The 11,757-nt window shown below is 44.7% G+C and overlaps 2 protein-coding genes across 2 annotated transcripts in view; both read left to right on the top strand.

Annotated features, from left to right (window-relative positions):
- SARC_08951 (hypothetical protein) overlaps positions 1–3,612 on the top strand; it is a gene marked incomplete at its 5' end in the record, with an annotated part of 5,946 nt that extends 2,334 nt beyond the window's left edge. Inside the window, 5 exons of the mRNA XM_014297058.1 lie at positions 156–444; positions 751–950; positions 1,481–1,627; positions 2,118–2,354; positions 2,680–3,612. Of these exons, the coding sequence (XP_014152533.1) occupies positions 156–444; positions 751–950; positions 1,481–1,627; positions 2,118–2,354; positions 2,680–2,931 (1,125 nt within the window). The remainder of the gene's footprint in view (positions 1–155; positions 445–750; positions 951–1,480; positions 1,628–2,117; positions 2,355–2,679) is intronic.
- A 4,392-nt stretch (positions 3,613–8,004) lies between these two features.
- SARC_08950 (hypothetical protein) lies at positions 8,005–11,131 on the top strand. The gene is made up of 2 exons (XM_014297057.1): positions 8,005–8,789; positions 10,456–11,131. The coding sequence occupies exons 1-2, from the start codon at positions 8,370–8,372 to the stop codon at positions 10,693–10,695; spliced, it is 660 nt and encodes a 219-aa protein (XP_014152532.1). The 5' UTR covers positions 8,005–8,369; the 3' UTR covers positions 10,696–11,131.
- The last annotated feature ends 626 nt before the right edge of the window (positions 11,132–11,757 follow it).

Genomic DNA, 11,757 nt, shown 5'->3' with positions numbered 1-11,757 from the left:
GCGACCACCCACCCTCTGAGCCTGCCCTCTTTTAATCCCAAACACTACACCTGCACTCAACCACCCACCCTCTGAGCCTGCCCTCTTTTAAACCCACACACTACACCTGCACTCAACCACCCACCCTCTGAGCCTGCCCTCTTTTACACCCACAGGTTCCCGTGGGCACGCACCCCAAGTCCGTTGGTATCATCTGCGTTGGTGCACCGGCCAGTGGCATGAACAGCGCCAGTCGTGCGGCTGTTCGGTACGCCATGAACTTTGGGTGCAAGGTGTACGGTATCAGGGATGGCTTCGATGGGTTTGAGAAGGGAGATCTGGTGGAGATTTCCTTCATGGAGGTCAGTGGATGGTCGTCTGAGGGTGGCACCAAGTTTGGGGTCAACCGATCCCAGCCGAAGGACTTGGACAAGATCTCCAAGGTTATGGAGGAGTACAAGATGGGTATGCGCGGCGTTGTAGGGGGGGTGTAGCGACGTAACGTGAATGTCGGTTGTGTGTGTGTGTGCATGTGAGGGTGTTTGGGAGTGTTGTGTGTTTATGGAGGTGTGTGTGTGTGCATGTGAGGGTGTTTGGGAGTGTTGTGTGTTTATGGAGGTGTGTGTGTGTTCACCTGCAGATGTATGTGCATTCCTATACGCATACGTTGTCTACCCGTGTATACCTATACAGTATCTTCGCATTCATCCCCACACACTTACCCCCCCCTCACCCTTCTCCCTCCCCCAAATATCCCCTTCATCCCCATAGGTGCACTGCTAGTGCTGGGTGGCTTCGGTGGCTTACAGGCTGTCCTCACTCTGGAGAAGGCCAAGCCCACCCACCCGTCGCTGCAGATTCCCATCTGCCTCATCCCCTCAACCATCTCCAACAACGTCCCCGGAACGGACTACAGCATCGGTTGTGACACCGGTGTCAATGCTGTCGCCGATGCCATCGACAGGTGCAAGGTTAGTAGTATGTTCCGGGGTAGACAGCCTGTTTCATACACTCTCCTATCTATCTACGAGCCTTGCTATACAGCCTGTTTCATATATTCTTCTATCTACCTACATGTAGGAGCCCTGCTATACAGCCTGTTTCATATATTCTTCTATCTACCTACATTTAGGAGCCCTGCTATACAGCTTGTTTCATATATTCTTCTATCTACCTACATGTAGGAGCCTTGCTATAAAGCCTGTTTCATATATTCTTCTATCTACCTACATGTAGGAGCCTTGCTATACAGCCTGTTTCATATGTTCTTCTATCTACCTACATATAGGAGCCCTGCTATACAGCCTGTTTCATATATTCTTCTATCTACCTACATGTAGGAGCCTTGCTATACAGCCTGTTTAATATATTCTTCTATCTATCTACATGTAGGGACCCCTGTTTCTCTGTCATGCCCCATCCCTCCTAATCTTACACTTCCTCTCCTCCTCTCATCCTCTCCTCTCCCCTCCCTCTCTCTCTCTCTCTTATCCGTGGTTAGTTGTCTGCCGATGCGTCGCGTCACCGCGTGTTCATTGTTGAGACCCAGGGTGCCAAGTGCGGCTTCTTGGCTCTGGTCGGTGGTCTGACCGCAGGCGCCGATGTCGTCTACACACGTGAAGAGGGCGTCACACTCAATCAAATGCTGGTATGTGTGTCTGTGTAGATATGAGCGTATGTGTGTCTGTGTAGATATGAGCATATGTGTGTCAGTGTAGATATGAACATATATGTGTCTGTGTAGATATAAACATATGTGTGTCTGTGTAGATATGAATGTCTTATGTTGTCTGTGTACTGCAATAGACTTGTTGCCACGTGGCTTGTCAGCATGGTTTATCCGCTCGAGTAATGTACCTACATGCACAACGCAGCTGTGGCGGCAGCGACCATCCTGAGACACGTACTCTCGCAGTAGTCTACACCCCCATACACCCTAAACCCTAAACGCTAAAACGCTAAAACCCATAATATCACCACGCGCACTGCAGAGGCGGCGAGCAGGCGTACTGGGTGCACCCTCCTCTCCTCTCACCACACCACACCACACCATGCACTCTCATCTCATCATACCCTGAACCATTATCTCATCACACTCTACACCCTCATCTGATCACACGCTGCCCCCTCTCCCGCAGGATGACCTGGTCCACATCAAGCAGCGCATGGCCGAGGGCCACAAGTACAGTGTGGTGGTGCGCAATGAGAACTGCAGCCCTACCTACACGCTGGCGTTTATGAAGAATCTGTACGAGGAGGAGGGCAAGGGCTTCTTCTCAGTGCGCACATGTCGTTTGGGTCACATGTGCCAAGGACTGTACCCGTCACCACTTGATCGCGTGCGCGCGGCTCAGTTCGCTGCGTTTGGAACTCAGGTATGCAGAGGCAGATATGCATAGGACATACTCTCATGCACACACACACACTACATACTCTGCTGAAACGAAGCACATGTACACACACACATCCTACATACTCTGCTGAAACACTGTCGTAGACACACTTTAATCCGTGCCATAGACACTACTTTCATTGCGATGCACTTTCATACTATGTACTGACCAGTGCCGTTTTATGTCAATTGAAAATCAGCTGCAACTGGTGCACAGCATGTTACACACGTGGCTATGATTAGACAGTTGAATGGTACAAGCCTCTCATTTGCCACGGCCTTGTCTATAAACCCTAAACCCAAAACAGGAGCTTCTGCGACAGATGGACAGCAGAGAGCACACGTCGTTTGTGGCAGGCAAGATAAACGGGCAGCTGAAGCTGTCGGAGATCACAGAGCTTGCTGAGAAGGAGGCTGATTACGTCAACCGAAGCACCAAGGAAAGCAGCTGGATGGTGCTATTACCGCTGGTGCGACAACTGGCCAAGTACGGCATAGACAACCCCACGACCAAACACGACTCCAAGGTCACGGAGATGCTCAAAAAGATACACAAATAGGTGCCACAGATAGGCGCACCGGTTGGTGGCGGTAGGCGGGGCTACTACGGGTGAGATGTGGGTAGTTGGTCTAGAGACGGAGCGTACGGTATGAAACCCTGCACGAAGGTGTTTGAGTGAAGATGTTTGAGTGGAGCGGTGCATATTCTCTATGTATGATGTTATAATGTTAGGTACCAGCCATAGTAAATAAACTAAAGATTGAAATAATGTGGACGTCCTCCTCGCGAGTATTGCACATCGTGAAGCTTGGCACCGGTATAGTCTGTGAACTTGTTATCAGACGTGCAGAGCTGACATCGGCAATATCTGCACCCGTGTGTTATGTGCACTCCAGTAGTGAGATCAGTGTGGGAATGGATGGCCGTATAACCCGGGTTTCACGCACTCATTCTTTTCTTTGATTTCAATGGTGCATCATAAAGCGACTTACTAGTTAATACCTTCTCAAGCCATGTCGCTCATATGCGTCTCAATGGTACATGCCCCATTCGATTGTAGTCTATGCATAAAGCGACTTACTAGTTAATACCTTCTCAAGCCATGTCGCTCATGTGCGTCTGCTCGCCCTAAATAGTGTCTCTTGAACCAACAGAGATGCCCAGGGAGATGCTAGAGGCCTCTGCTGGTTCGTCGAGTCTTTTGCCACAGGTTGCGGTGGAAGTTCTAGTTCTTACTATAAATAGTGCATACAATTCTACTCGGTTGACCAAGTACCAATGGGTAAGGATGCAATGTTGGGATTTATAGCCCTAAGATATAAGCTATCGGGAACAGTGTGGGATCAGACCAGTAACCCATCGGCTTTCCGTCTGACAGCTAAGGTCCCCAGCGCAGTTGCCGCTTTGATATACAAGGCTTTGAGACTATCTACAGCGTGGAAATACTTCCACTACAGGAGAAATATACACTTACTTCCATGTATGACTTTCCTTACTTATATCGTATTGCGAAAGGTGTTTAAATACCACAGAAGCATGTGGACAAAATAAAGGCAGCGTAGAATCCCTGTGCACACGATAAGACTACACCTTCAGGATTCCCACTTGGCCAGATGCAGTTCCAGTTAAATGTGCTTTTAAACCAAACGGATCCCGTGAAGATTGGTATTTAACAGCGGACGTATGAGGCCAAGAGCAGTTCTCCAGTTGTCGCATCGCACGCCAATAGGTCTTATCAATCGTAATATCAGCATCCGAGTCTTGATGACGCACATTCATCTGTTTATAGCACGTCAACAACCCGAGGGACACTAGAACGCCGATATGGAGCCCCTGGCACCTGACATTAGTTTGTTCCATAGGCTTCTCATCATGTTCATATGTTTATACTCCCCCCAGCATATCCTGCTCAACGTCATCTCTCGTTGCCGTATATGTGTCGCCATCATCAACAAATGACATAAAAGCTTTCACATCACGGAAGTTATACTTATTTCGTTGTGTATATTTATAGGCAGGCTCTACCGATAGACCAATGTCGGCATTAATACATTCATACACCTAGGCAACACCACTAAGAAAACAAGTTTTATGCCGGTCCACTTCCGCTATGGTATATTGATTATATCCTATTGCATTGTCTGTGATAATCATCATCAGTTTTCAAAGGTGCAGATTTATTTTTCTCAGTCAGTGTAGTCGGTGCCAACCAGTCTCTTGTCTCGCATTTTGATCGGTTGAATAGTCTGGGACAAAGTTCAATGCAGAGAAGACCCAGTCAGTCCCATGGTCGGTTGATGTACAATGGCTTGTCACCATAAATAGCAAGCGGATGCAATGTATTGCGAGCGTAGATCTAGCGGTGAACAAAGACGAACTGATAACGTTTGTATGCATGTCATGGTGGGCACGCAGTATACTAGGCTTGAGCTAATCATTAATGACAACACCAGAAAGGGAGTTCACTTGGACATGAACATAAAGTATCAAGTGGTTTGTGATAGGTGCAGGTGGTCATCAGCTAAATGACGTATACCTATATTCTCCAGAACAATATGAAGAGCTACATGCATATCCTGATGCTGGAGATGTTGCAGTAAGAAGTGCTTCGTTTCGAGGAGACGCACAGCTGTGGCAGAGGAAATGGATTTCGAAAACTTTCAAGGAAGGGACCCATTAAAGCATTCCGATATAGCCAGAAGGATTTGGTAATGCTAAAGCAAACTCGTCCAGTGCCTAGAACAACGCACTGTTTTGCTCACTGAGACACCCCTGGATGATAAACTCAGACTATTCGAACCAAGAAGAAAGTGGAGAGTTATCTTTAGAGCTCATGCATGAACACCTTGCCATGTCCGCAGCGGTATGGGGCAAGGGAAAAGGGCTAGCTGCAAACAACATAGATTACTTGTTCTGAATATAAGACTCTACTCGTCAAAGCCATCTCCGTTTACGAACAACTACCATGTTCTAGACTTGAAATTGACGGCTATAGAATTTTTCATTCATAAGGTGACTTTTATGGTACTGTGCTTGTACTTGGCTGTCTTTACATAATTGTAAACAGTCGGAGTCCTTATGAAGGTTAAACACTTGCCTCTTGATACCTCGAATGTTTAGGACGCTCTTGGTGTGCTCATGACGTCACGAGCTGTGTCGATGCGTTTGTAGACACACATACCGGGTCCTTTTAATGATATAAGAGACTGCCAGTCTAGAACATAATTACCGACATTGATAAAGCTCTCTTGCGGTTGTCAAAGAAAAAATCTACCTCACCCTATGAACAAAATATAAAGTTCTTGACTTGGAATTGACGGCTACATAATTGTCCTTCATAAGATGGCTTTTATGGTAATGCGCACTTGGCAGCCTTTTATCAAGTTTACATACACATACGAATCATAATAGTCGAAGTCCCTTTTGAAGGGTATATCTTTGTCCAACGATACATCGAATATTAAGACGCGATGGGCTTGACGAGCTCTTCAAGTCACGAGCTGTGTCGATGCATTTGTATCACACATACCAGGTCCAGATAATAGTGTTCAAGAAGATTTCCCATTTAGATTTTATTCACAAGACGTTGATCTGTAAGCGTTTGTCAAAACCACCTCCTTCTACGAAGAATTATTTTGTTCTAGACTTGGATTGCATTGACAGCTTCATAATTTTTTCGTATGGTATCTTCTATGGTATTTGCGCTTGCCTGCCTTTACATATATACATATTCATAAACAGTTTGTGTCCCTTTTGAAGGGTGAGCCTTTGTCTGAAAGATAGACTAAAAGCTCTTGAAATCATGAGCTGTGTCGATATTTGTATCACAAACACCAGGTACAGTTAATGTTTGAGGAGACTGCTCTTCTAGGATGTATTCATAATATATTGACCAAGCTCTCATGCGTCCGAGTCACCTTCGGTTGGCCACTTGAACTACAGAAAACCACTTGACTCATTGCCCATGCCATTACTGGATTATGACAGATGATGAAGGAGAAATTGTGTTACAATATGGGTTGTTTACCAGTTTAATAATCAGGTTGTTGGATTTCTAATGGTTTACACGCGCCATGGATTAGTGGCCAGGGGTAGAGATTGATCTATTTGCAAATAACAAGAACAAGCAGATACAGCTGCATTATGCTTCCAATGAACCAGGTGGTGGAACCTGAGGATGAGATGCCTTCACTCTTCACTGTACCTTTAAAAGACGTTTTCGATTGGGCGTGTTCTCCGTGCGAGTTTATCCTGGATTTCATTAACTGTCTTCGCTCGTTTGCCGCTACAGATGTTGCAGTTGTGGCTACTGTATGGACTGGTGCTACGTGGTTCTCCAAGTATTGCAGCATGGTTGCGGATATGCCAATTGTTATTCCTCCTATTTAAAGTACATTCATTGGTGCTAATGCACACCCGTTCCCAGTCCCGTTTGTCTTGGGTACACATTGATTGGTCTTCTACGTAGCGGTTGCATTGAACCGTGATACAGTATTTGCCATTTGCTTTCTGCCACAGTTTTGGTTTTGCCGACCATCCGTATGAGGCCACCCAATCACGGATAGCTTCAAAAGAAGCCAATGATATAGAGTGTGGTAAAGCTTTGAGAGTTCATATATGAGAAACAACATACGAATTAGACCGAGTGGATGAGGGACAAGAAGAAGCTGTTCTTCGGGAGAGTTCTGAACCGACATTGGTTGCGCGAGAACCAGTACATACTGAATGAGAAAGAACAGCGTTTGTCTAGGCTCCATCTATTGTCGAGAGACAAACTGGAAGAGCTGCAGTACATAATGCAAGTCAATCACAGGTAGGTTTGTTGCACTGACAGTAGTGTTACTCTTGACATCTTTCCTGATATGCTTGTATCAGATGCAATTTTACAGTACTTAGTCATACTGTTGAGGAACCCCTTTCAGAGGCAACATAAATTACACAGTATTATGTTACGTTCTATTTCAGAAGGCTATGGTGTTAACAGTTTATTAATTGTAACGGCTTCGGAAGTCCGAGCGATACGCTCAGTGTTACGACCTTCAGGTTGGGACCGGCCGCACCGGGCGTACATTGTCACATCTCGACCTGTTTGGATCAGTACATAGTAGTGTTCACCAATTGTAGATGCGCAGCTAATGAGTGAGTTGCTACGCGAAGAAGCGTTTGCGTTAGACGAAGCAATTGCCAGCAAACAGAGGACAGTTGGGTATAACATTGTTTTTCTAGACGCGAGACTTCAGTGGAGAATGATGATATGAATGTTTTCCGTAAACTGGAGATCGATCCTGTGACAGAGCCACGTAAATGCCCGGAAGCTCAGCTTGCTCAACTACAGCCAGACTAACTGGTTGTCGCCTCAGAACAGGAAAAGTAGATGTTTCTCCAGAGACCTTCAGAAGGAACCCTATTATCGTTGTCAGCTATAATTTATTTTAGACTGTTTCAGCTCACTCACGAGTATGAAATCGCTTGTCTTCATTTTAGTTTTTAAAACAAAAAAACAAAAAATGACTTGACCGGTGTCGTAAAATCAGACTTGTGGTCCTAAATTTGAAAAATACGACAAAAAAAAAGGTCCAGTAAAGGTATATAAATATTTACATAAAAGTAAACATAAGACAGTTGGCGGTGCCAATATAGACTACATATAGAGGATAGGGAACGGAGGGCAAATACTAAATAGCACGAAACCTGTACTAGAAGGATTGCAAACCACTCTTAGGAGAGATGCGCATGTGCTATGTTATGAGGTGCAACTACTGAAGCACAATATAGTGAAACAACACCAATAACAGTATTCACACACCTTCACAGTTACACTAACCTTAACGGCCCTGAGCAAACAAACATAACTTACCAACAATCGGAACACTACCGAGTGCAGTGAAGTGGACTGCACGTACAACCATTAGTTTGATAATCTATGCACGGGAACAACTGCAGTGGTGGTATAGCGCTATTTAACGTATACATATTCGTGCTTAGTTAGTTGTAACCATGGTGGAGTTCCTGATGGTGAGTGAGGGTAAGTACTCTCGTGTGACAGTCGATGGCAACAGTGAGGTGCTCTCGTGCACACGCGAAGACCCACTTTTAGGCGCCACCACCTTTTTGCCACGACAGCGCTTTGAGCTGCGATATCTACTTACGTGTGATATACGTACAGATGGCAATATAAATACAAGTAGCAGTACACATCAACAGAATGTTAGCAACCACGGCGCATTAGCGGGTGTTGACACGAAAGCATACACATCTGGCGGTGGTGAAGACAGGTTACATGCACGTGACTCTAGTGGAGAGCGTAGCGGTGGATCGCATTCAGTCTCGCTGACCTTTCTGGACGACGAGGCTATGCAGGCAGACCGATGCACATTCAAGGCCAAACGTATTGAGTTCCATGCTAGGCCACAGCGGGTATGTGCATGGCATGCAAACCATTACAAGCACTGCAATGGTAAGTGTTTAGTGTGTTGAATGCTACTCCCGGGTAAACACTAGTGAAGGTACTTTTACATACGTAGTGTGTGATTGTCTGCATGTACACTTATGCTTGAGAGTTGTATGTGACGCTTGTTAGAATGTAATAGTATGGGCTGGTTGTGACTTTGACGCCACGGTGTCTGTTGTGGTGTCTGTTGTGAAATCCTCGCGGGGCCTTAGCGAAGCTCTGTTTTTTTAGTGTGAATATCTACAGATCACATTACACTTGTTATAACTTAAAATAACATTACACTTGTAGCACATGCTGATGTAGTGTACCTATGATAACTTAAGATAACATTACATTTGTGGCACATGTTGATGTACGTGTAGCCCTTTGTGTACTCACTGTGCTGTGCATGCACTATCACACTCTACGCACAGTTATACCTACGCACAGTTATACCTATCACTGGCCCCTCTCGGCTTAAGCAATCGCTTCTCAATTTTGGTGTTTGGGTCTATGGATAACCAAGTGACCCTCATACTATGTTGAACATCACACTATCTCCACTCTACCACTCTATCTATACCAAACATCACACTATCTCCACTCTACCACTCTATCTATACCAAACATCACACTCTATCTATACCAAAAATCACACTCTACCTATACCAAACATCACACTCTATCTGTACCAAACATCACACTCTATCTATACCAAAAATCACACTCTACCTATACCAAACATCACACTCTATCTGTACCAAACATCACACTCTATCTATACCAAAAATCACACTCTACCTATACCAAACATCACACTCTATCTGTACCAAACATCACACTCTATCTATACCAAGCATCACACCATCTCCACTCTACCACTCTATCTATACCAAACATCACACTATCTCCACTCTACCACTCTATCTATACCAAACATCACACTATCTTCACTCTACCACTCTATCTATACCAAACATCACACTATCTCTACTCTACCACTCTATCTATACCAAACATCACACTATCTGCACTCTACCACTCTATCTATACCAAACATCACACTCTATCTATACCAAACATCACACTATCTCCACTCTACCACTCTATCTATACCAAACATCACACTCTATATATACCAAACATCACACTCTATCTATACCAAACATCACACTATCTTCACTCAATCACTCTATCTATACCAAACATCACACTATCTTCACTCTACCACTCTATCTATACCAAACATCACACTATCTCTACTCTATCACTCTATCTATACCAAACATCACACTATCTCCACTCTGCAACTCTGTCGCGGCCACCTCTCCTTCGTTTTGGTAAGGGATATATCCGCCAGTCCATGTCTTCTTTTCTCGAAACATAGGTGTATATGCGTTCATGTATGTTAGACATCTGCGGATGGAGTGTCTCTAGTGTCACATATGTACACACGCAAGTGCACAGGTATTCACTGGCCACGCGCCAGAGTCATGTAGCCGTGAACAGACGTAATCACCCTCGCACACTTCAAGTGATTGCGTGCCTGTCCCCATATGCTACAACACATCACAACCTCACTCCCTATGCCGTCTGCACCCTCCACCCACCTCTTATTGAGACTCATGGCTGCGTGCGTTTGTCAAGCAGCCCGTGACCCATTCGGATGGGACGTCCGCAACTGAACACACAAAGGAGGACGATACCTACAGCGTGCAGTGTCTATACGACACCATTTGCGCCTACTGGCCGACAGGCCCACAGTCTATCATGCAGCTGTGTAGACCCGTGGAGGTATGGAGGCAAGGGCGTGCGCGTGCGTATGCGAAGTCTTCTTCGAACCAGTACTGGTTTGTGATGAGGTTGGGGTTGGCACGCGTTGATGGGTAGCGTGTGCTTGTGTAGTGTGGTATGACGTCCGCGTGAGGAAGAAGTATTATCAACTAGGTTTAGGGAGTTTTGGTGGGAGTACTTCTCGATGTGCAGACGCCGGCCTTCTATGCCATGTGATAAGTTACAGTTACATACGGTATACAAGCGTGTGAACGCGTATTCATCTAGCACTAGCGCATTTGTGTACATGAAGTCTTTCAGTGATAGTGGGTGGATTCAATCTATCGATGTACATGCATGTATCGATGCATCAGGTTATGTAAACCGTAAATTTAAGCGTTTTTTTCCGTCAGCTAGAATGGAGTTTTGTGTACTTATATGTAGGTCCTCGTTTACGTATCAGCTAGTACGTCTAGCTGTGCGGACGTCTAACACCTGCATCATAGCTAATTTCAATAAAATATGATTGCAAACGATTAGCAATTGATTCAAGCAAAGAGTGTTTTTATATCGACAAGTATAGATTCAGATTGAAGGGTTAAGTAGAGACAAGGGTTGATCAGTCCGTCTATCATACAGTTTCATGTATGTCTACTATGGCTTCGTATACACATTCCCATGTCTATAAATACGCACACACTCCTATATACACTAGTGTGCCGTATGTCATTCAGTTTATAAGAAGGCGCACTTGGGTGCATCGTACGCCACATCCAGAGAAGCTGGCCGGTGAGCATGTTAGATACAGTCAAATCACGCGCTCCATAAGATGCATGTTTTGGTATGTTTTTGAACTAACCACTTTTCGGCTGCATATATATTCAAGTAATATGTATGTATACAAAGTGTTCCGAACGGGGAATGCATTGTTTGTGCGGCAAACGGCGCCTTACAGCACTTCTTTGTCTCTAGTGTAGATAAGAAAGTACTACGACCCACACTTGGAACGTGTTCGCATCGTCTGCGTATTTTGATATCATCATCTCAGTATATATAATCTATATATATATATATTTAAATATATTCATGTATATATAGGATATATAGATATATAGATATACACATATATATGTATTAAATTTATACATATAAATTTATATATTTATATATATACTTATA

This window comes from Sphaeroforma arctica (genome assembly GCF_001186125.1).
Source record: "Sphaeroforma arctica JP610 unplaced genomic scaffold supercont1.858, whole genome shotgun sequence".
Classification (NCBI taxonomy): domain Eukaryota; class Ichthyosporea; order Ichthyophonida; genus Sphaeroforma; species Sphaeroforma arctica.
The sequence above is the reverse complement of the archived record's forward strand: the minus strand, read 5'-3'. Positions and strand labels throughout refer to the sequence as shown.

What these genes read in the sequence shown, in the direction of transcription:
- SARC_08950 (XM_014297057.1), top strand. Translation starts at nt 8,370, where the DNA reads ATGGTGGAGTTCCTGATGGTGAGTGAGGGTAAGTACTCTCGTGTGACA. An exon ending in TCCATGCTAGGCCACAGCGG is followed by an intron (nt 8,790 to 10,455) that starts GTATGTGCATGG and finishes TTTGTCAAGCAG; the next exon opens with CCCGTGACCCATTCGGATGG.